This window comes from Cnephaeus nilssonii (assembly GCF_951640355.1).
Source record: "Cnephaeus nilssonii genome assembly, chromosome: 20".
In the NCBI taxonomy this organism is placed as follows: domain Eukaryota; kingdom Metazoa; phylum Chordata; class Mammalia; order Chiroptera; family Vespertilionidae; genus Cnephaeus; species Cnephaeus nilssonii.
Genome location: NC_137091.1, coordinates 20,635,665 through 20,660,304, shown reverse-complemented (window position 1 = coordinate 20,660,304; position 24,640 = coordinate 20,635,665). Strand labels below are relative to the sequence as shown.

Here is a 24,640-nt window from a genome sequence, read left to right as displayed (position 1 = left end):
TTTTAAACCTTTCCTAGTCAGAAATGTTATTAGCATTCTGTAAAAGCAGAGAAAAGTAAATGGTATTTAGGAAACTCATATTTTATTTCCTCAACAAAGTAAGATATGCCCCCCACCCCTTTTGCCACTGTCCTACCATTCTTTATTTCTTACCTATAATAATAAAAGCGTAATATGCTAATAAGATCAGACATCCTTCCATTTGAAGCCGGGGCTGCAAGGGAAGCCTGGGTCCCGGGTGCCAGCAGCCCGGGGGGAAGGAAGGCCTACTCTTGCATGAATTTTGTGCATTGGGCCTCTAGTGTTAAATAGTTGGAAAAGCTATACCACAGTATCTCCTACTCATAGATCAAGAGAGACAGGATTGGATTTCTGTGGTATAACCTATGAAGTTATAGTCAAGATTTTTTACTATAAAAAGTTCAAAAAGACCAAAAATTTTGTGGAGAGAAGTCCTTTTCTCCTAGTAAAAAACTTTAAACTTTCTAGTAAAAGAACTTCTAGTATTCAAAATCAAGGTTTATAAAATGATAAAATAATCAATAGGCTCTTATTGTTGCTTGTTTCCACCATCTTGCTTTTCTCCTATTGGATTGCTTTTGCTTTCTCATAGCAAAAGCAAAAGGGATTTTTTGTGATTTAGGAGAATTAACTTTTTAAAAAATATATATTTTATTGACTTTTTACAGAGAGGAAGAAAGAGGGATAGAGAGTTAGAAACATCGATGAGAGAGAAATATCTATCAGCTGCCTCCTGCACACCTTCTGTTGGGGATATGCCCGCAACCAAGGTACATGCCCTTGACCGGAATCGAACCTGGGACCTTTTAGTCTGTAGGCCGACACTCTATCCACTGAGCCAAACCGGTTAGGGCTAGGAGAATTAACTCTTATCATAATATAAAATTAAGTAGGTGAATTATCACTAGTTTATAATTGTCCCTGTATGAATTAGTGGCTATTTTGTTGTTGTTAATCATCACCCAAGGATATTTTTCCATTGCTTTTTAGAAAGTAGAAGGGAGGGAGAAAGGGGGAAGAGACACATAGAAATATCGATGAGAGAGAGACACATCGATTGGTTGCCTCTGCCCCGACCAGGGCCAGGGATCAAACCTGTAACCCAGGTACATGCCCTTGACCAGGAATAGAACCCTCGACCCTTCAATGTGTGGGCGGACACTCTAACTCCTGATCAACACTGTCCATTAGTGACTTTTTTCCACATAAATCTTTTAAATCCTTGACTAATTGTTGCTGAGCCATTGGCCAACTTGTATTCAGGAATGGGAGCACAGTTTAGTAATTAGCTCAAGGGAAACATAAAGTTAATCTGTTGCCAATCCATATGTTTTGGAACATCTGATGTTCCAAAGCAAAATTCAAGAATGGGTTTATATATTCAAAACCAAGTTCCTTAGTTAGCAGAAATAAGTGAGAGAACTCCTGGAAATGACCCTGGTTCTTGCCATTGAAGGAAGAGCTTGCAGGAGACTTCTTTTCTGCCATCCTCTGCAGCCTGTGAAAATGTTGTCACTGCTGCACTATATTACAAAAACTGATTAGCACACAGTTATTAACAGTTAGTTGTCTTGGTGTTTTATGCCTGGTTATTTCACACAGAAACACAAAAATAGTTGGAAATCATTCTTTGGAGAATGGAATCACTTAAAAAAATTTTTTTTTATTGATTTCAGAAAGAGGAAGGGAGAAGGAGAGAGAGTTAGAAACATCAATGATGAGAGAATAATTGATCAGCTGCCTCCTGAATGCCTCCTACGGGGGTTGGAACCCGCAACCCGGGCATGTACTCTATTGAATCGTTACCTCTTGGTACATAGGTCCACGCTCAACCACTGAGCCACACCCTCTATCTGAAATCACATTTTAAATGTACTGATGGAGTTGATAGTTTAAATAAAAGTTGTGTTACGTTTAAGCTTTTTGGTTTTTTTTTTTTTTTATAGTGGATCCTTTCACAGGAGGAATAATTGGTCTATTTTATGTTTTGTTAATCTAGAACAAAGCCACTAAAAAAAGACAAGATTATGATTTGGGGAGTTTGGTGACCTGATCCAGTTTTCAAAGAAAGAAAAATGCCAATTTGTGAACATTTAAAAAACCACCACAGTGGTCATTTGATCATTTTGTGAGAGTAGTCCATCTAGTTGGTATTTTCAAGCAAGCTACAACTGATTTTTTAAAAGTTTTTATTGATTTTTTTCCATTTTACCACAAAAATTTAATAAAATAAACAGAAGTTTTTTCTTTTTATATTAGCATCTCATCTTTATTTGGATATCTATCAGGGCTTGCTTAAAAACCTTTTGCTGAAGAAGTTATCCGTCTGGAGCATGACTACATAACATGACCTGCCCAATTAGGAATTTATGATTTATTGAAGCTCCCGCTTTTTGTCCACAAATTGTTTAACACTGAGTTAGTGTACGAGAATCTGAGAGTTGATGTCACAAAGAGTGTTTTGGCCCTAGTTGGTTTGGCTCAGTGGATAGAGCGTCGGCCTGTGGACTGAAGGGTCCTGGGTTAGATTCCAGTCAAGGGCACATGTCTGGGTTTTGGGTTCAATCCTCCATAGGGGGTGTGCAGGAGGCAGCCAATCAATGATTCTCTCTCTTTATTGGTGTTTCTATCTCTCCCTCTCCCTCTCTAAAACCAATAAAAATATAAACACAAACAAAAAACAAAGAATGCTTTGTTTGGGGCAAATTATGCTCAGAAAATGAAATTGTCTTTGCCAGTAATTTATTTAACACAGGTTCACTGTGGGATTTATAATTTACTAGAGGCCTGGTGTACGAAATTCATGCACTGGGAGAGGGGGGACCCTCAGCTGGCCTGCGTCCTCTCGCAGTCCGGGAACCCTCGGGGGATGTCCGTCAGTCGGACTTCCTTAGCGCTGCCGCGGAGGCAGGAGAGGCTCCCACCATGGCTGCTGCACTTGCCAGCCATGAGCCCGGCTTCTGGTTGAGTGGCGCTCCCCCTGTGGGAGTGCACTGACCACCAGGGGGCAGCTCCTACTTTGAGTGCTTGCCCCCTGGTGGTTAGTGTGTGTCATACTAACTGGTCGTTCTTCCGTCGGGCCAAACCGGCTCTCTGACATCCCCCGAGGGGTCCCAGATTGCGAGAGGGTGCAGGCCAGGTCGAGGGACCCCACCGGTGCATGATTGGAGCTAGGGAAGGACGTGGGAGGTTGGCCATCTGGGGAGGGACTGTGGGAGGGTTCCATGGTGTGTCCGGCCCATTTTGCTCAGTCCCAATCGGTCAGACCCCAGCAGCAAGCTAACCTACAGGTTGGAGCGTCTTCCCCCCTGCTGGTCAGTGCACGTCATAGCAAGCAGTTGAACGGCCTTAGGATATCATCAGCATATTAAGCTTTAATTGGATGAACGGCCAACTGGATGACTGGACACTTAGCATATTCGGCTTTTATTATATAGGATTATATAGGATGATAATTTACAAATCAATAGCATATAGGAAAATGTCTCTTAATAAGTCAATAAATAAATAACATACTCCAAATGATAGATTAATGATATCATTGTTCCAGGCCAACGGGAGATTAAAGAAATAAGGTTCAAATTTATTTGAGGTGCACCTTCCTACAGATTGGTTCTTGGTAAAATCAATCCTTCCGCTGGTGACTTAGGTCTCTTGCCTTCTGGGGCACATAGCTAGCGAGTGAATGCACCAGTGTTGGCCATCAAGGTGAGCTGCTTTGAAGGTTATTACTGCAGGACTTTACATGGCTTACACCACTGCCTACAAGTAGTAACCTGGCCAAGGCAGGAACATGTCCCTTCTCTTCCAATAATGGTCTATATTTAGCATACTTTGTCTTTCTCGTACCAAAGGCCCAAGTACTCTTACTTCAATGGTTCTTGAACTTGAGCATCCATCAGATCACTTGGAAGCCTTGTGAGAACACAAGATTATCAATAGGTTAAGTGTGGGGTCCAAGAATTTGCAGATGCTGATATTGATGCACTTTGAGAACCACAGGAGCTTGTCTGAATGTTTTTACATATTTGTTTTGGCCAGGCCAAAGCCCTCCATATTTTAATGTTATTTGAGTTTACAATTAATCTTATTCTACATAATTTATGTTTATTGTTGTACAAGGTATTGGGTGGGCAGGAAAATGGAGAAAGGGAGAGGAAAAGAGAGAAACATTAATGTGAGAGTGAAACATCGATCGATTGCCTCCTGCACGTGTATCAAGAGGTTGCCAGTTCGATTCCTGATCAGAGCACATGCCCGCGTTGTGAGCTCCACCCCCAGTAGGGGGTGTGCAGAGGCAGCCAATTGGTGTTTGTCTTTCACATCCATGTTTCTCTCTCTCCCTCCTTCTCCTTTCCTCTCACTAAAATCCTATATAATAAAGAGGTAATATGCAAATTGACCCTCATGCCCTTGCACAAGATGGCCGCCCCCATGTGGTCAAAGATGGCTGGCAGGGGAGGGCAGTTAGGGGTGACAGGCCAGCAGGGGAAGGCAGTTAGGGGTGATCAGGCCAGCAGGGGAGGGCAGTTGGGGGCGACCAGGCCTGCAGGGGAGGGCAGTTAGGGGCAACCAGGTTGGCAGGGGAAGGCAGTTGGGGGTGACCAGGCCTGCAGGGGAGGGCAGTTGGGGGTGACCGGGCCTGCAGGGGAGGGCAGTTTGGGGCAACTGGGCCAGCAGGGGAGAGCAGTTTGGGGTTACCGGGCCAGCAGGGGAGCAGTTAGGCGTCGATCAGGCTGGCAGGGGTGTGGTTAGGGGGTGATCAGGCTGGCAGGCAGTCGAGCAGTTGGGAGCCAGCAGTCCCATATTATGAGAGGGATGTCCCGACTGCTGGCTAAACTGACAGTCAGACATCCCCCGAGGGGTCCCAGATTGGAGAGGGCGCAGGCTGGGCTGAGGGACCAAACCCACCCCCACCCCCTGGAGCACAAATTTCGTGCACCGGGCCTCTAGTCAATAAAAATATATTAAATTTTTTTTTCAGAGAATTGCTGCCAAGCTTATTCTCCATCTCTTGACTTTTTAAAAATCTTTGTCTTATCTCAAAGACAGAACTATTACCCAGTTGAGCCATGAGTTATAAAAGTACAATCTTTTGGAAACTTTAAAATTAAAAAAAGACCTTTTTAATTTAGAAAATTTGTATGTTTTAAATTTGGGATTTATCACGTTTCATGGCCCAAAATAGCACATTTGATTTTTGGCAGCTTCTGTCCTGCTCATGCCAATGAAAGCAGCACCATATGGTATGACTGCTGTTACATTAGGAAACCCACACCCTTTGGAGACATTGCCTGGTGTAAAGCAGAGCCACTGCTCCTCATATGCTTAACCTTTCAAGCCAAAATATTGACCAAGATATATTAAGATTTTAGGATATCACGTTATCCTATCAGTTGAGTCTTACAACTCTTTTTCCTACTAGCTTTAACATTTAGCCACATTATGAAAACACATATTCAGAATTTCATGGAGTCTCTTACACAATCTCAGAAAGAAGCTTTTGAATGATTATTGCAAGAAAAGAAAGTATGTACCTTTCAGAATGCAACCAATAAGTGTTTTCCCTGTACGAAAGAGTAAAATTTCTTTTTATTCACTTATTTAGCCGCAAATTTTAGTTGAATAGAGAAAATTTAAGTTTTATACAGAATCTTTGTTGAATTAGACTTTCATTTGTTATTTTAGGGACATAATCACCTTTTGCTGTTTTGTTCTGTTTTCCTTTTTCTTCACTTTTTCAGTTCCTTTCCCTTTTCAACATTTCCTCCCTCCCAGTAGACCTAAGGAAAATGCAGGTCCTTTGTGCTCCTTATATGAAGTTGACTGATACTCATCCATAGTCACTGCCATGTGCGTCACCACCACTGCCCAGGATACCTATCTTCTAACTTTCCTAAATAGGTGCTTAAAGAAAAAGGAAGCAGACTGAGATTTCACATGAAACTGATTGATTTATGAAGCAGAGAGTTACCTTTATATATGTTATAACCAGCTTATATCTAATTTTTAGAAATTCTTTAAAGATTGTCTTTGGTGCAGGGGCTGTTTAAAGAGACAAAGTTGGTCCCAGGTTTCAAGGCACCCTTCCACCAGCAGCCTCCTGGAGAGGACGGGTGTAAATGGAGCGGTAGCTTGCCCGGCCGCCTCTCTCCGCTTTGGGGCCCAACAGACTGAAGAAAACAAGAAAAAAAGATTGAGTTTTTTTTAAAACCTAAAAATGCTTTAAAATCTGAAAAGAAAAAAAAAAAAGGAAAAGCGAATCCTCCTTAGAGAACCCACAGGGAAGTCACTTCTGAAAACTTCCAGCCTTCCCTCGCCTGCCACCACTGCTGCCTCATTTGGGCGTCTGTCAGTCCTGTTGGTCCAGCAGTCATGTGGTGAGCTGCCCGTCATCCACACACCTCCTCTCTGGCTGTGGGAGCCCCTCTGCGTGGCAGCCCCGCACCCTCCTCGTGTGCTCCCCCCCTGGGCTCACAGAGTCGGCACTGACAAATACTGACTATTTCTCTCTTCCCCTGGCTGCTGTGATCTTAAACCACCAGAAGCCTGTGGCCAGTATTTATAGAGAAACGCATGTCCTGAGGCTGTGTGGGTACTGTTTGGTTGCTTTTTGAAGAATTATTTAATATGAAGGGGAGTCCCCATTTAATAATTTTTATTTTTTGGAAATTTGGAGGTTTAGACCAGGACAGCTGAAAATTACAAACTCCCAGGGAGAGTCATACTGTTTTTGAGAACCTTTTGTCTACCGTCTTACAGTCTGGAACAAGCTATCCCTGAACTCCTCTGCGTGCTCCTCTGTCTCTGAGTCTGTGCCAGCTTCTCTCACCTTTTTTATTTTTAATTTTTTAATTTTTATTGATTTCAGAGAGGGAGAGACAGGTAGAAACATCGATGGTGAGAGAGAATCCTTGATCGGCTGCCTCCTACACGCCCCCTGCTGGGGATCAAGCCCACAACCCAGACATGTGCCCTTGACCGGGATCGAACTTGGGACCCTTCAGTCCACAGGCTGATGCTCTACCCACTGAGCCAAACCAGCTAGGGCGCTTCTCTCATCTTCACCCTGCCACCTGTGAGCCCTGGTGCCGAGAAGAGCCCTTTTGTCCTGTGTGGCCCCTTATAAGAAGTCCTCCTGGCGGGCTCAGGTGGTGGGGACTGATGAGATGAACGCTACAGCCAGCTTTTTTGTGTTTGTTTTTTGTTGTTTTATGTACTAAAAAATTTATTTGTGTAGAAAGTAGGCACATAAAACATCTACTAAAGGAAAAACATAAATTCTGGAAAGCGATCCACCAGATGCTTCACAGTGTTGTGGCCGGGTGGGGTGATGGATGACCTGGTTTCTTTATTGTATTTTTTGTGCTTTCCATAATAAACGTGTTGCTTTCACAATCTAAGTACATACCATGCACTCTCCACCCAGGAAATTGGGAATAATCTCTATCAGTGTAATCCAGCAGGCCTCCAGGACCCTGACAGTCGTCCCCCGCATAAATAAGGAATTTCCTTCTGGTGTTGTCATCAGTGAATGGACAGACCAGTGTCCAGAGGATGGGAAACACCTGGGGAGTCCACAGTCTTGGGGTAGTTGGCGTCCACCACCTGGATGATGCACAGCAGGGCCTTGATGCCAGTTCTTTACAAGTTAAATGCCTGCTTACAACTGTTTGGCCCAATAATATTGAGGCAGTTTTTATTAAGTATAAGTCAATACCAGTATGTATGCCTGATTTACTGTTTTTAAAAGCAGTACATTTTAGTTTAGACATTGACTTCTAAATGCCAATGTGGCCTCCCAAGTCAGTATGATAAGCAAGTGTCTCTTCACATTTCCTGCATTCCCATGTCACCGAGGCCATGTGATATGAAAAGTTCAGTCCTGCAGAGCCTGTGCTGGCTGTCCCAGTCAGCTGAGACAGGATCCCCTGCAGCTCCTGGGCTTTACCTATGTCAACTTCCAGCAGCTGGCTGACGCTGAGCAGGCCTTGAATACCATGAACTTTGATGTGATTAGGGAGTCCTTTGAGAAAGTCTGATGTGGAAAACATCTTCATCAAGAACCTGGACAAATCTATAGATAACAAAGCACTTTGTGACTTTTTCTGCTTTTGGAAACATACTGTTCTTCAACGTGGTATGTGATGAGAATGGCTGGGGGTTATGCCTTTATTCACTTCAGGACCAAAGAGGCTACGGACAAGGCCGTGGAGAAGATGAATGGCATGCTCCTCAACGACCTCAAAGTGTTTGTGGGCAGATTCAAGACTCAAAAGAGCAGGAAGAGTGTGGAGCCAAAGCCAAGTTCACCAGTGTGTAGATCAAAAACTTCGGGAAAGAGGTGGATGATGAGAATCTGAAAGAGCTGTTTAGCCAGCTTGGTCAGAGTCTTAAGTGTCAAGGTGATGACAGATCCCAGTGGGAAATCCAAAGGCTTTTGCTTTGTGAGTTACTAAAAACACAAGGATGCCAATAAGGCCATGAAAGAGACAAATGGAAAGAAAACCAGTGGGAAAGGCATTTTTGTAGGCCATGCACAGAAGAAAGTGGAGCAATAGGCTAAGTTAAAACAAAAATGTGAGCCGAAACTGGTTTGGCTCAGTGGATAGAGCGTCGGCCTGCGGACTGAGGGGTCCCGGGTTCGATTCCGGTCAAGGGCATGTACCTTGGTTGCGGGCACATCCCCAGTAGGGGGTGTGCAGGAGGCAGCTGATCGATGTTTCTCTCTCATCGATGTTTCTAACTCTCTATCCCTCTCTCTTCCTCTCTGTAAAAAATCAATAAAATATATTAAAAAAAAAAAAGAAATTTGAAGAGCTGAAATAAGAGAGAATTAGTTGATACCAGGCAGAGAATCTCTACATTAAGAACTTGGATGACACCATTGATGATCAGAACTCAAGGAGTTTTCTCCTTTTGGATCCATCATCAGTGCTAAGGTAATGCTGGAGGATGGGAGAAGCAAGGGGTTTGGCTTTGTCTGCTTCTCATCTCCTGAAGCAACCAAAGCAGTCACCGAGATGAACAGACGCATCCTGAGCTCCAAGCCTCTTTATGTTGCCTTGGCCCATTGGAAGGAAGAAAGGCTCTGCATACCTGACCAACCAGGATATGCAGTGGGTGGCCGGAAAAAGAGCACTCCCTGCCAGGCCCATCTTAAATCAGTCCCAGCCTGCAGCTGGTGGCTACTTTGTGCCAGCAGTTCCACAGGCTTAGGGAAGACCATATTACACACCTAACCAGTTAGTTAGCACAGATGAGGCCTATTCCATGCTGCCAGTAAGGTGGGAGACCTCAAAGCTTCCAAGGAATGCCAAGTGCTATATGCCAGCCTGGGCCTTGTCCAACTCTTCACCATCTGGCTCCAATTGGTAATGCTCTGGCCTCTCGTGGCTTCCCTACTACCTCTTAGAGAATCAGTGCTCCCACAGGTATGCAGAATTTAGCATCTAATGCTGCTATTGCATCTTACAAGTATGCCTCCGAGGTCCAAAGCTCTCACTCTGCCTGCCATTCAGCCTCTGCAGGCACCTCAGCTTGCTCTCTATGTGCAGGGGCAGATGCTGGGAGAAGGTTTGCTCCTGCTCATCAAAACCATGCATTAGAACCTGGCAGAAAATATTATGGGAATGCTGCTGGAGATCAACAACATTGGGCTGCTGCACATGTTAGAGTTCCCTGAGTCTCTCTGTTCTGTGGTGGATAAAATTGTCTATGTGGTTCTACAGGCTCATCATGCCAAGAAAGCTGTGCAGAAGGTGGGTGCTGTTGCTGCTGCTACCTCTCAGACAAGGAAAAACCGATTCAAAAGCCATATAACCAACCCCTCATGGAATTCAACTCATGGTTTGAAGGTTTCCCAGCTTGCTCTGTGGACCACAACACCAAGAACCACAAATTGCAAATTTAATAGGTTATTTTGTATCAAAAAGTCAATTATAAAGCACCTAGAAATTTTCAATTAAAAGACTGTCTTCTCTGGGTTCTGTTATGGCCCAGACAGTTTTAAGTTTTACTTTCTCTATGTGGGTATTGTCTCCCCATCCCAGAAATTGGTTTTATTTTATGTACCCAAGACTTACTGTTTCTCAATTTAGAAAAACAACTTCATTTAAAAAAAGAGATAAAGTTGTTCTCATAAGACATCTAGGCTTGTAACTTCATTCAGAAGCTCTCTCTCTCTTTTTCCCTTCAGATCTAATTTATTGGTACTTATTTGTAGTGAGCAGTTTCTCCTGGGGGAATTGGATTTGAATAAATAATGGTGATGAATTCCTTTAGAGGTGTTCGGAGGAGTATCGGCCTTCGGACTCAAGGGTCTCAGGTTCGATTCCAGTCAAGGGCACATACCTTGGTTGCAGGCACATTCCCAGTGGGGGGTGTGCAGAAGGCAGCTGATCGATGTTTCTCTCTCATCGATGTTTCTAACTCTATTCCTCTCCCTTCCTCTCTGTGGAAAATCAATAAAATATATTAAAAAAATATATATAATTCTTGATAATCCTTTTCTCCATCTTAGTTCTTTTTCATAAAAAAACCAAAATAGTAGATTGTTTCTCATCCCTTTGGCTATGATCAAATGTAAAATAGTGGACTTAATTTTCTGAGACTAGTGCTCTTTGACATCCTTATTTAGTAATTTCTTGTCCTATCAACTTGAAGTCATTGCACAATTTTGATCTTAATTTGGGACTATTTTAGAGAAATAATGTTAAAAGGAAAAATTCAGGAGAAGCTGTTTATTTCATTGTGACCCCAGTGACTGACAATTTGCCTTTGGAAACTTAGAGATCAGATAGAATTTATGTCAACCAAATAACGAATGTGTATAGAATGCCAGTGTGTGTGTCTTGTATTGTGATAGCCCAACTTGTGATTTCTGCCTTTTGGGAACTTCCCTAAATGTACCATACAACGAAAAATTCCGCCCAGAGACTGTGGGGTTCTTGCGATCTACCAAGAATTTATTTCATTAGTATTCTAATATTTTCAGGAAGAATTTCAAGATATATGTAAATTAGAGCCAAATTTATGTTAATAAAATTAGTTGTGCCATTGCCTGTTCTGTGACGTCATGTTTGCCCCAACTAAGAATTAAGAACGTAGATTTGAAATCCTTACTCAATCTCAGGTTGAATAAAGTGTCCCTTGTGAGATATTTTTAGAATGGTAGAACTGCTAAAGGACTTGCTGTGTGAGTCAGGTTCTCATTCAGAAACTGGTATTGAATATCAACTTTCAAACTTCGAATTTTTCATTCTGAATTTATTCTTCTGTTCTGAAAATGCAAGTTTAAGCTGTCATCCATGGATTAAATAAATTCTTTATATGTATCACAAGGATACAACTTTTGGTATCAGAGACAATTTAAATGATCCCTCTATTTAAAAATGATATTTTTCACAGATGTAAATTATTGTGAGTTGGTAATTATGCTATTGGAATTGTCAGAGAGCTTCAGAAAGATATGGCTCTAATTTTTATGAAAAAGCTTTGAAAAAATATGTTTTTCTCTTTTCATCATAGTTCAAATGCAGAGCATTCATTCTAATGGCAGAGGATGGGATTCATGATTGACTATGATTAACAATTGCATAGTCTTACCCAGTCAGTTAGTTGCTTTCTTCATTATGCAGAAAGAAAGCTAATTATGAAAAAAATGTTTGAATTTTGTCATAAATGGAAATAGTAGCCTGAAGTCAATACACAGATGCAAGACACTTTTGTTGTATCTTGTCTATTTTGGTGGTAATTAATTATGTAATCCCTATGTACTTAATCTTAAATTCTAAGGCAATGGTGATTAGTCATCTTTAGAAAAGAATCTTCTGTTCATTTTTTCCTGTTTCTGTTTTTCTGATATTTTTAGAGAGTATTATAATTATAACTAAATTATTGGTGAAATAGGGAACAGCTTGAGGAGGTAAACTTACATTTATAGGAATTGCTTTTGTTTTTTTGTTGTTGTTAATCCTCACCCAAGGAAGGGATGGGAAGGGACAGAAAGAGAGAAACATTGATTGGTTGCCTCCTGCCCATGCCCTGACCAGGACTGGGATTAAGTTTGCAACCGAAGTATGTGCCCTTGACTGGAATCGAACTTGTGACCCCTCAGTCCGTGGTTTGATGCTCTATATTACTGAGCCAAAATGGCTAGGACTTCATTTTAAAAAAAATATATTTTTATTGATTTTAGAGAGGAAGGGAGTGGGAGAGAGAAATAGAAACATCAATGATGACAGAGACTCATTGATCGGCTGCCTCCTGCACACCCCCAACTGGGGATGGAGCCCACAACCCAGGCATGTGCCTCCCTCCCCCGACTTGAATGGAGCCCGGGACTCCAATTCACAGGCTGACACTCTATCCACTGAACCAAACCAGCTAGGGCTGCTTTTGTTTTTAATTGAGGCACCACCACCTCTAGGGGGCAAGGGGACAAAATAAAACTAGAAAAACGTAGACCTTTTTAATAGCCCCTAAATGAACTAATAAAGAGGCAGTTTTAAACCAGTGAAGTCAACTTTCTTATACACTATTTCTTTGTTCTGAAAGCAGGGACAATTTTTAGTAACCAGTTGAATAATTATTTTATAAGTCATGGATATTGAAACCATTTTCCGTTTCAAACCTTTTAGAAAGGAATATATTTACTTCTCTTTCTTTACAAAATTTATTCACTTGCGCTTAGGCCAAAGTTCCCCTATATTATTTTTATGTTTTAAAATGTATATTTGGTAATTTTTAGATAAAGTTTAAAAGTGAAAATCTGGCCCTAGCCAGATTGACTCAGTGGATAGAGCTTCAACCTGCAGACCAAAGGGTCCCAGGTTTGATTCCGGTCAAGGGCACATACCTTGGTTGCAGGCTCCTCCCCAGCCTGGGCCTTGGACCAGGGCATGTGTAGGAGGCACCAATCGATGTGTTTCTCTCTCATTGATATTTTTCTCTGTCATTCCCTCTCTTCTACTCTCTCTAAAAATCAATGGGAAAATATCCTTGGGTGAGGATTTAAAAAAAAAAATCTGGCTAAGGTTTTTTTTAATAAGTTACTTAATTAGATAAAATATTCTAAAATATCTGTGTGAGTTATGTCCTGAATTTTTATTTTAAGAAATCTGTCAGGAATTACATTGACTTGGATATATGCTTCTGAATTCTTTGTCAATGGCATAGCTAGCCTCCCACATTCATAATGTTGTAAGAGTTCTCAGCAGACAAATGACTCAGTAGACATATACATGTGCACAGTACTATTTACTAACCCTTTTACTTTATTAGAATTAAAGGGCAGTGAGGGTATTTTCATTTTAAAGGTATAAGACAGGTAAGTCTTGACTTAAGTATAGCCCCATCCCTGCCCTGCTCTTATCTGAGACTAAGAACCAGGGATAAATGGGCCCTAGTTTGTGGGAGTCTTGCCTATCATCTTTTACCCCTTTAAAACTCAATATGTTCCTGTAGAAGTAACCGTACATTATTCTTGGCATTGAGTTTTCTGGCTGCTCCTCAGAGCTGTGCCTAAAGTAGTATCCCAGTCAGTAGTGTGCTCCAGCACCTGGGACTGAGAGGAATATGACAATAGTAAGAAGCCAGTCCATGTCTACTACTGTTTGTGCAGGCAGATAGTCCTGGTGCTTGAGCAAAAGGAGTCTGCAAGAGCTGGCTGAAACGAACCAAGAAAGATGCAGGGGACCTTGACTGACAATCAGTTGAAATGATCAGAACCTTTCTCTGAACCCAGACCAGAGGCAAATACTTAGATCAGGAGGAAAAGGGACTTTTTCTTGACTACAAGGACTGGTTCCTACCTTTATGTCTCAGCAGAAAGCTTTACATTGCTTCCCATTGATTCTTCTACATTCAGTGAGGTCTTTGAGTCCTGCTTTATAGAGATGGATTTTTCCAAATCTTTCTGTGTTTAGGTATTTTGTATTATTTTTGGTCCAATTAATGTAAATTTCTTCAGCCTTTAGAAGATGTATGAGTAGATCAGTACTTTATAGTTTCTGAAGTAGCTGTTCTTATTCCTTCTTAAATTAATAAATATTTAAAGATTTTAAAAAAGAAGATGTAACTATACAGTATTTCTCAGCTGTTACCCCACCACTCACTGGGGAAGCCCACAGGTAAATAACAGTAAATGAAATTACCACTCTCTATACTATGTTTAGCATAACATTAATTTGGATTATGGGAAATCATTATTGGACCAATGTTCAGATTTTATTGAAACTTTGTAGATACCCCATCACATATTAGGAGATGCCAAATATGTAAACCTAAGAATGGTCATCATAGGGTTCCTCACTATCTCATTCAAGTCTCTGCTCTCTACCCAGAATGTGCCTTTCCAACGCTCAGCTCCTGTCTCATCTTCCTCAACATACACGCAGCATCACAGCATCAAATCACAACCTCCTTTTAAGGCTCAACTCAGATGTACCCTCCTCCATTAGATTTCCTTTCTATCTTACTCATGGGGGTTGGTGTTAACTTTTTTCATGCTTTAAAATAGCAGGTCCTTCCCTACCCCTACAAACTCCACACTCTGCTTTGTATGATGGTTAGGTACAGATTTGTGTTTCATCTCTTCTACCAACTAATTTACTTGAGAACTAGCGTCTGTAACCTTTTTTTAATCTCCCACTGGACATGATAGTAAATCCTTTTTGAAAAGATGGATGAATGTTAAAGAATCATACAAAAGAACAAGTCTTCAGTGAATCAGAACATAAAGCCTATGTTGATCGCTGTCATTTTGGAAAAAGCTATACCTGGATACAAATAAGAAAAATTAATCCTGAGCCCAGAATAAGGAACTAAGAAGAACTTAATTATGAATCTGAGTAAGATTCAGTTTATACTTACTCAGTGAAAGTTTATCAAGACTAAAAGACTGGGTTTATTTAACATTACTAACTATATTATATTGAATTTGCTTTATTGGTGGACAGGAATGGGTGGTTTGGACCAAGTTAATGAATGGATTGCTTATATGGTTTCTTATAAATAAACTCCCAGAAGAATTTATTTACTACTGCAGTAGAATGTCTCTCATCAGAAGGAGGCATCTGGTTGTTGCCTAGCCTTCAGATTTTGTCAAGACCATGAAAGCACTGACACTATTAACATTTTTTTGGTTTGTTTTCTCCCAGGTGATTAATAAAGAGTCTATTGTCACTTAATTTATTGCCAGGGCTGATCTGCTGGGTAGTTCAACTTCAGTCTATGTAACTTTAGAATGTTCCATATTTTAGACACAATCTAACTCCCAAGCATTATGTTTCAGAAACGGACAACATCCATGTTAGTTTTGTGAATCTTTAATATCTCTTGCCAAACTCATTAACTCACCCTGCTTACCTTGGGGAAATCATAGTTCCAGACTTGTACTTTCTATAAAAACCATCCTCTTAAATGAATGTGATGGTGAACATTCAGACTTGAATTTTTCAGTCGTTTATTCTGAAACCTGTTTGCTGTGACTTTGACCAGCAGAGAATGATTAAGATGAAGAAGGAAACCAAAATCATAATATGCAAATGATCAGCATTAAAGGATGTGGAATTCAATAATATTTCTACTTTTATATTCCACATCTCAGATTTTGTAGACTCATAAAGCTAGAAAAAATCTCAACCATTTTAAACCAGTATTTCTTCATCTTTTCTTGTCTTACAGATTTTTTGAGATTATGATGATGGCTGTGGATCTCTTGTAAGAAAAAAATGTACTCACATATAAAAGTTTATATTTAGATTTAAGACATTATCTCTTCTAAAGTCTGTTAATAGATCTTAAGTGGAAGAAATCCCTTTTCTAGTCCAAAGCCTGTCCTCAGGGGTCTGGAGAAGTTAAGTGACCCACCCAAAATCAAACTGCTTCTCTACAGTTAGTTGGTTGTTCTCCCACCATTCTGTTCCTTTCCTTAAAACCAATTCTGTCCCTGGCTGTTGGGCATAATCCTGTGAAACAAAAGGTTGCCAGTTCCTGGTAGGGCACATGCCCCGGTTGTGTGCACGAGGTAGCCAATTCACATAGATGTTTCTCTCTCTCCCTTTCCCTTCCCCCCCGCCCCCCCAAAAAATCAATTTAAAATCTTAAAAACAAAACAAAAATACCAATTCTGAATTTACAAAACTTAAAGGAAGGACTGGGGGTGTTAAACGTTAAAATCAACTGTTTCAGCTTTGGCTTACTCATCTAGGAAATTAAAGTACTGTAATACCCAAAACATTTAAATCATTGATTTAGAAAAGCCAAATGAAGTTAGCAAAATTGTTCTTTTTAAAAAATTCTCACCCAAGGGTATGTTTTTACTGATTTTAGAGAGATAGGAAGGGAGAGAAGGAGATAAAAGCATCAATTGATTGCCTCCTGGGGACCAAACCCGCAACCCATGTATGTGCCCTGACTGGGAGTTGAACCCCAAACCTTCCAATTTACAGGACAACACTCCAACCAACTGAGCCAGACTGGCCAGGGTTAGGAAAAAATTTTTTTATAACTTCTTGTGGTTATTCAAAGGCTAATCCAGAATTCCTAGTTGATCTAATTATTCCACCAGTTTCTTACCTGGCCTACCTATATCTAAATTCATCATATATCTGTCAAATCACTCCAGAGCAGCGATTTTCAACCTTTTTCATCTCATGGCACACATAAACTAATTACTAAAATTCTTGGTCAGCTATTGTGTTGCCTGTTGTCATATTTTTTATGTGATAATCTAAGGGAAAAGAGGTTGGCCCTTGACTAAATAGGCATTACATGTTTTAAAAGTTATTGCAGTACACTGGTTGGAAATTGCTGTTCTAGAGCACTAGTTCTGTTTACTCATCATGTCTGCCTTTCTTTTTCTTGCACCTCCTAAAGGCCCCAGCTCCCCATCACTGTGCTTAACCTGACCTACCGAGCCTTTTGGAGGAGGTACCAAACTGAAAGCATAAATCCGGTTTTATCTCCTAGGAGTGCACCTTTCATCACATTACTCAGTTTCTCTGTATTGCAATATCTTCACCTGTAAAATTGAACGCATTACCACTTATCTCCCAGCCTGTCATGTTGTAAGAAATAAATGTAGCCCCTAGCTCAGATAGTTGACAGCTTTCACTATTTCCTGCCACACCCATCACATTCTTCATTGGAGTTAGGCAGGTGTCTCCCTTTCTCCCTTCCCCTCTCTCTCTCTAAACACAATCAATAAGTTAAAAATTGACAACAGCCTAAAACAATAGCTATTCAGTGTGAATGAATCAAAATTATACCCTTTTGTCAGATGGGCAAAAACATAATATATTTCTTGGTGTGCTGCAGAATTTTAGTAATTAGTTTATGTGTGCCATGAGATGGAAAAATTTGAAAATCGCTGTTCTGAACCAATATTATGTCCTTGGATTGTAAAAGCCCTTTTAAATTCCTAAAATTAATTATTTGCAATTACACTTAGAAATTCTTCATAGCTCTTCAGTTCTATGAATATCAGTGGCTTAACATCATAACCTTGTTCTTAAGGTATTTCTATATTGTCATCTTCTCATTCTGAATCTAGAATGAAAGAAAAATAAGAAAAGTTGATTGTTGATTGCAAATCAAAGCAACAAAAGGATGAAAGCCAAACACTGGTCTCCAAATTTGCAGTTCATTTGTCTCTGTGGATTATATCATTCCTTCATAAAAAGTACAGTACTCTGTAATTACCAAAGAAATTCACTAAATTACATCTTAACTGTCACCAATTGCAATTTAAAGGTTTTGGAATTTGCTTGATAGGTATATTAGTCACTTTTTTCTTTAAAATTTCAAGGGCTTATAATGACAAATATTTATTTTTCTTGCTCATGGCTATGTGGGTCAGTTAGCATGGCTCTGTTCCGGGCTCCTAGTTGGATTTAGGTCTGCTCCACGTGCCTCCTTGTACTGGCAGCAACCTAGACATGTTCTTCTCAGGAATGTGAGAGCACAAGTCAACCACCCAAGCACATTTAAAGTTTATGCTCATAATATGTCTGCTACAATCTCCTTAGCTAAAGCAAGTCCTAGCCTAACATCAGTGGAGCAAGGGGTGTGTGCCAAGTCCTAGCAGGAGGCTGTGTATTTACAGGGCAAAGAATCCAGATATCAAATCCTATAAAGAGTGACAACTGAGGAAAATAATTCAGTCTACCTCTATAGGGAAGCAGGTCATTGAAACAATCATATATTTGCTATTATAGGTTCCTTTGGACTGTAAACGTGACAACACTTTTTTCCCCCATGGTAAATTACATGTTATTTGACTAGGTTATTTTGAAAATTCCCCAATGCTCTGAGTTTCTTTCAAGATTGCCCCTTTAATATAAAGTTATTTAGTAGAAATGAATATGAGTAAAAATTTATAATGATATGAATTGCCTTCCATGCTTTGTTTGAGAAAGAACTAGGATTGCTGATTGGTTGAAAAATCTAAAGGAGGGATTAAAGGGGGATAAAGTAGAAAACGGCCTAAACAAAAAGCATTCTTGCCTGGTCGGAGTGGCTAAGTGGTTGAGCATCGACCTATGAACCAGGAGGTCATGGTTTGATTCCTGGTCAGGACACATGCACAGGTTGCAGGTTTATCCCCAGTTGGGGGGCGTGCAGGAGGCAGACGATCGATGATTCTTTCTCATCATTGATGTTTTTATTTCTCTCTCCCTGTCCCTTCCTCTCTGAAATATGTATATTTTTTTAAGTTAAAAATAAAATAGATAAAGGAGATGTGTATTTCAAAGCTATGCAATATTAGGTATAACCTAGTCCAGCTTTTTTGTCACGAAATTGAAAGTTTATTTTATCTCTGGTACATGTACCTGGCTTTACAAACAGATATATTCATGGGAATATATATATAATTTCTGTTTTTAAAATTTTTTAATTATAAACTTGCAAGGTTATAGACATTACAAGATTATAGAAGGTACAAACATAGTACACATGTACCCATCACCTGGCTTCCCCTAACAGTGACAGGAGACTAAATTTTAAATAATTTATGGACCACTTTTGCTCTCTTAAATAAGCCTGTTTTCTTAGATATTTTAATTTTCTTTAAAGAAAGGACATCCTTATTGTGCTTGATCCTCTAGCTTTCAGAATTATGAAGTGTCACATAAGAACCCTATGTCACTATTGCTTTATCTCTAGTACATTCTTCTTCATTTTCCCCGTTTTCAGATTGTACCATTGGTTGGGAAAGGATTATATCTCACCTACTTTTCTGGTGTATTTTTTCAGTAAAAGCCCCCTTTTACTTCTTATTTTAAAGAAACATATTTAGTTGAATATTCAAACTTCTTGTTTTGAGTTTATTTTGGTGGTGTTTGAAAACTTGAGATTTGAGATTTTTTAAAACATCATCTCTCCTTTTTTTCCTTTTAGCCTGAAAATGAAATTTCTTCAGATTGTAATCATGTAAGTATGACTTTTCATAATTCACCATATGTGCTTTATATATATATATGATGAGAAAATTTGGGATGCTTTCCCTGATGTTTCAAAAAGCATTATGTTTTTTTAGCCAAAACCGGTTTGGCTCAGTGGATAGAGCGTCGGCCTGCGGACTGAAAGGTCCCAGGTTCGATTCCGGTCAAGGGCACGTACCTTGGTTGCGGGCACATCCCCAGTAGGGGTTGTGCAAGAGGCAGCTGATCGATGTTTCTCTATCATCGATGTTTCTAACTCTCTATCCCTCTCTCTTCCTCTCTGTGAAAAATCAATAAAATATATTTTTTAAAAAAAGCATTATATTTTTTTAAATTATCTTAATCTTAAAAAGAGGCTGATAAATCTTGTATAAGGGCCATGATAAATTTATAAATATCCCTCCTCTGTAGAAACCAGCAAGTTCTGCCAAATAATATTTCTGTACTTGAGCTTATAATTTTTTACAGCTACCATATAAAATAATTGTTTCTGTGTTTATCAAGTTTACAAGTTAGATTTCTGTATTTTAAAGTTGTTTCCTTTCGTCATTATAAAGTCATCTAGTAGTTGCAGAAGTGACTATAGGTTCCTCAAAGCCTGAAATATTTACTTTCTGGCTCTTTGCAGAAAAAGTTTGCTAAACTCTGCTCTGACCTTATGGATAGAAATATAAATTTTAAAAACTTAAAAATAAAAGTAGTCATCTTAAAATGCATATATACTTTGTTCCAGCATTTCAACTTCTAAAGATTTATGTGTAGTTATACTTAAAAGAATGGATTAAAATGTGTTTATAAAAGGCTGTTTGTTATGGCATTATTTATAAAGCAAAAGATTAGGGGGAAAAACCTCAAAATTCATCAGTAGACTCATCTGGCAGAGGAGAAGACGAAAAAGAAGCTGATATGTGCCATAGAACCCCAAGGGCTGGAGAATAGTAAGTATATGAAAGGAAAATAGGGACAAATAGTGTACAGAAAACAGGAGAATTGATGTCATAAAAAGAGAAGACTAGGACCCAGACACAGAGGGAGGAATGTGAATATTTAAGGAGAAGATGGCCGGCCTTCTACAAGAGTATAGAGGCCTCAGAAAAAAATCAGTACTATTGACACCTTGTTCTCAGACTTCTAGACTCCAGAATTTTGAGAAAAATAAATTTCTGTGTTTAAGCCACTCAATCTGTAGTATAGTGTTATGACAGCCCTGGCAATCTAATAATACATGTGGGTTGGCATTATAATTTTTCCCATTATAGGTAATGGGAACACATTTTAAAAATGGAATAACTTTCTACCTAGTAGAGAGTTTAGGGATAAATTAATGTCATTAAAGCAAGAGATAAGATAGTTATGAGCAATTTTTTTGGCCAATGAAATTGAAAATGTTGATGCAATGGACAAATTCCTAGAAAAACAAATTTACTAAAACTAACATAAGTTGAAAATCTGAATAACCCAATGTTTATTTTAAATGAATAAAGAAAAAAATTATGATACAAAAAAATTGGATCTGTAAACAAAAATCTTCCCAAAAATGAAACTTCCAGGACTAGATGGATTTATTGGTTAATTTTCACACACATTTAAAGAAGAATAACACCAGTCTTTCAAACAGTAAAAACGTGGAAACATTTTCCTGTTCGTTACGAGGCTAACATAACCTTAATATCGCCTAACAAGTATATATCAAGAAAGGAAGCACAGGCCAATGTCACTCATGAATTGTAGATGAGAAAATGCTATGCAAGTTAGTAGCATACTGAATCCAGTAAAATATAAGAAGGGAAATACATCAAGACTGAATTGGTTTTACTCTATAATTGAGGTTAAATTTAATATTTGAAAAATAATCACAGTGAAGAAGAAAAATCTTATATTTCAATAGACATATTAAAAAGCATTTGATTAAATTCAATAGTTTTTTAAGCTTTTATTATGGGAAATTTTCTAAAATGCATAATTAGACTCAAGATTTCATGGATAGGTTAATTTACAAAAATCAGTTGTATGTTCTGTTGACCAGCAATGAATAACTGAAAATGAAATTAAGAAAACAATTTCACTTATAATAGCATCAAAAAGAATATACTATTTAGGAATAAAATGTAATAAAAGGAGTGTAAAGTCAACCTTATAGTGTCAAGGGTTTTAAAGGAATGAAGACAGATATACCTGGAAACTAGACTCTGGGTGACTCTCCTTCATAAAACTGATTTATGAAAGTTCTGTTGATTGTGAAATCTGTGACTAAACCCCAAAATCTGAGCTTTTGGATTAGACTTTTTGGGCTTAAGCAGAATTTAGCTTATACTACCTATTTATATTTTCTCTGAAAACTACAGCAGGAATTTTGGTTTTAGTTTTTTTCTTGACTTAAAAAAATGTTTTTTAGTAAAAAAAAAAAAAAAAAAGAAAAAAGTATACCTGAATGGTAGTTTTATTTTGTCTGTACCTTTTCCCCTTTTATCTACAAATGCAATGGCATTTTGTTTCTCTTTTCTGTTCGTTAACTGAGGCATGAATATGCTTTATCTGACTCTGTACAAGGAACTTTTATCATTTATTTGTGTCATAATTTATCATAAATCACTTATATTTATGAAATTGATGGTAAATTTCCTACAAGTCTAACTGAAGTTTGTTTCTTCTCTTGTACCTAGTTGTTGTGGAATTATAAGCTGAACCTAACTACAGATCCCAAATTTGAATCTGTGGCCAGAGAGGTTTGCAAATCTACCATATCAGAGGTAAGTTGTAAAAGAATTTTGTGGGTGTTTAATGGTATAGAAGAGAAAATTACATCTCTTTCAGACCAATCATTAAGGGAGGAATGACTCATTCAGTTACTTTACTTTTCTTGGAATTCACATCTGTATTGGTTGAGAGATAGGCCAAGGCCAGTATAATTAGACTTCTTTTTGTTAATGTTCACCTACACTTACAGTAGGATGCTGTTGATTCAGGCAAGCTGATAATCAGGCTCTGTTGGTACCCAGAGAATACAACTGCTTCTATCTTCAGCGCTGCTCTCACACTTTCACAGTCTGCTTATGTCTGAGGCATACCAAAATGTTTTCCCCAGGAGGCTTATAAATATTCCTAAGTATTTTGGCTATATAGTTGGATCAATTGAACCACAGAGGCATATGCTTCAAATAATAGGAGTTAGCCTTAAAAATATGTATAAAAATATTATGTCAATTGTTATAAATGGATGTTGAGACTAATGACAAAAATAATGAAAATGTGTAGTATTGAATGGATGTTAATTGGGGGAAAATTTCAATTCTCTTGGCTTAATGTGAACAAATATTAGTGAAAATTGTGATATAGAAATTCTTATTTTATTTTTTGTAATCAGTAATAGAAATTCCAGAAAGTCAGCGATTTCTGTATACAGAGCACACAGTTGCTATTTTTCCACCTCAAAGGTAATTATCATAGATCTTGCAACATGTAGATCTATCCTCAAACTACCCTATTTGGTGGCTTAAGTAGGGACCATTTTCTCCTGAGCTTTTAAGGAAGACCCTGCTCCAACCATTAAGCCTTCAGTTTGTGTTCCTCACTTAAGTCATTATGGGATCCCATAGAACCTGTTTCTTCCTCAAATCTTCTAATCTTGGATCAGATATGTTTTATTCTTTTATAGCAGTGACCTTTCTTCATATTTACTCTCGGGCTTCAGAATAGAATGACCTATCTTTGAAACATTGATCTTTAGCTTCTAGCTTCAGTATTCTGCTTATCACATTCCCTTAGCTGGCGACATGACTAGCTATACATACCAGTTTGATTGCCATGTGGAAATTTAGCTCAGAATATATGCAGGTACATCAGAATAATTTCACTCTGCTTGCTTATTTTATATATAAATTCATAGGTTTTAAAAGAAGAAGATAACTGGAAACTAGACTCTGGAATCTCTCTCTCTCTCTCTCTCTCTCTCTCTCTCTCTCTCTCTCTCTCTCTCTCTCACACACACACACACACACACACACACACTTCCTTATAATGTGTATGTAATGATGGCCCTCTTGTAACTTTTGGGGGCTGCTTTGATTCTGAAAAAGATTCAGGTAACATGGATACTTCTCCCTTCCTTGAGGGAGATTATATCAGAGTCAAGAAAATTAAATATCAGGAAAAACATAGTTGCCAACTAAATATTTTATTCTACATCTCCTTCCTGTCTTTCTTAATTTTTGGAATCCTACTTCCAAGGAGAAAAACAATATCCCAAGAATACCTGCAAATTACAAACCAAATTTTTAATATACCCTTCCCCCCATGATTGAGCCAAATACTGCTTGCTTTCCCCAAACCTTCATATCAGAAACAGAGTGGATCTGCACCCCAGCCTCTTTAGAGTTTACTCCCACCCATAAATATATTGATGATTTAATGCTGTTTTTTGCTGTTAATCTTAGACATTTTCCTTCTGTCATATTAAACTTTTATCCAGTACAATGGTTGAAGAAAAGTATAAACTTCTAATTCAAATACCAAACATCCTATTGCAATTGGCAGTGAACTGAAATACAAACAGGTACTACATCTCTGTATTTCATTGAAATCTCAAGTGATTAAAAGTAAATAATACATTTAATTTCTTCTTTGGGTTCAATCCAAACTGTGCTCTTGTTCTTTCTTCAGATTTTTAAACTGCTGATTTCCCAGCATTAGAGCCTATCTGAATACTTCATTAAATGTATAAACCCAGGTGTCTACCACTACCCTGTTGTGTGTGTTGTTTTTTTTGTAATACATGTTTTGTTTTTTTCAGGAAGGGAGAGTGAGAGAGATAGAAACATTATTGATGCAAGAGAATCATTGACCAGCTGCCTCCTGCACCCCCTCTACTGGGGATCAACCCTGCAAGTGGGACATGTGACCTCCTGGTTCATAGGTGTACACCTAACCACTGAACTACACCAGCCCAGTGAGATTTTCAAGGAGCTATTCCTCCTTTCACTTTTGAAACTGAACACTGTTTTGCTTACACAAAAATATCCTTTTCCTGGGAATAATATTGATGGCCATCTTTTTAGGCATCACAAAAAAACTCAAGGTTAGACTGAAAGAATTGCATTCATCTTGACTGTTGAAGATCTATGCTGCCTCTTGAAGCCAGTGTGAGACTGTTTACTTAAATGCCAAAGTTTGCT

The 24,640-nt window shown here is 38.8% G+C and overlaps 1 protein-coding gene and 2 pseudogenes across 3 annotated transcripts in view; all 3 read left to right on the top strand.

Annotated features, from left to right (window-relative positions):
• GLG1 (golgi glycoprotein 1) overlaps positions 1-24,640 on the top strand; it is a 120,516-nt gene that overhangs the window by 41,042 nt on the left and 54,834 nt on the right. The window contains exons 2-3 of the mRNA XM_079799556.1: positions 19,426-19,458; positions 22,133-22,219. Of these exons, the coding sequence (XP_079655682.1) occupies positions 19,426-19,458; positions 22,133-22,219 (120 nt within the window). The remainder of the gene's footprint in view (positions 1-19,425; positions 19,459-22,132; positions 22,220-24,640) is intronic.
• LOC307092408 (polyadenylate-binding protein 4-like) lies at positions 7,896-8,480 on the top strand (annotated as a pseudogene). Its single transcript has one exon. The product of its transcript is annotated as a polyadenylate-binding protein 4-like (transcript).
• LOC307092407 (polyadenylate-binding protein 4-like) lies at positions 8,967-10,085 on the top strand (annotated as a pseudogene). The gene has a single exon. The product of its transcript is annotated as a polyadenylate-binding protein 4-like (transcript).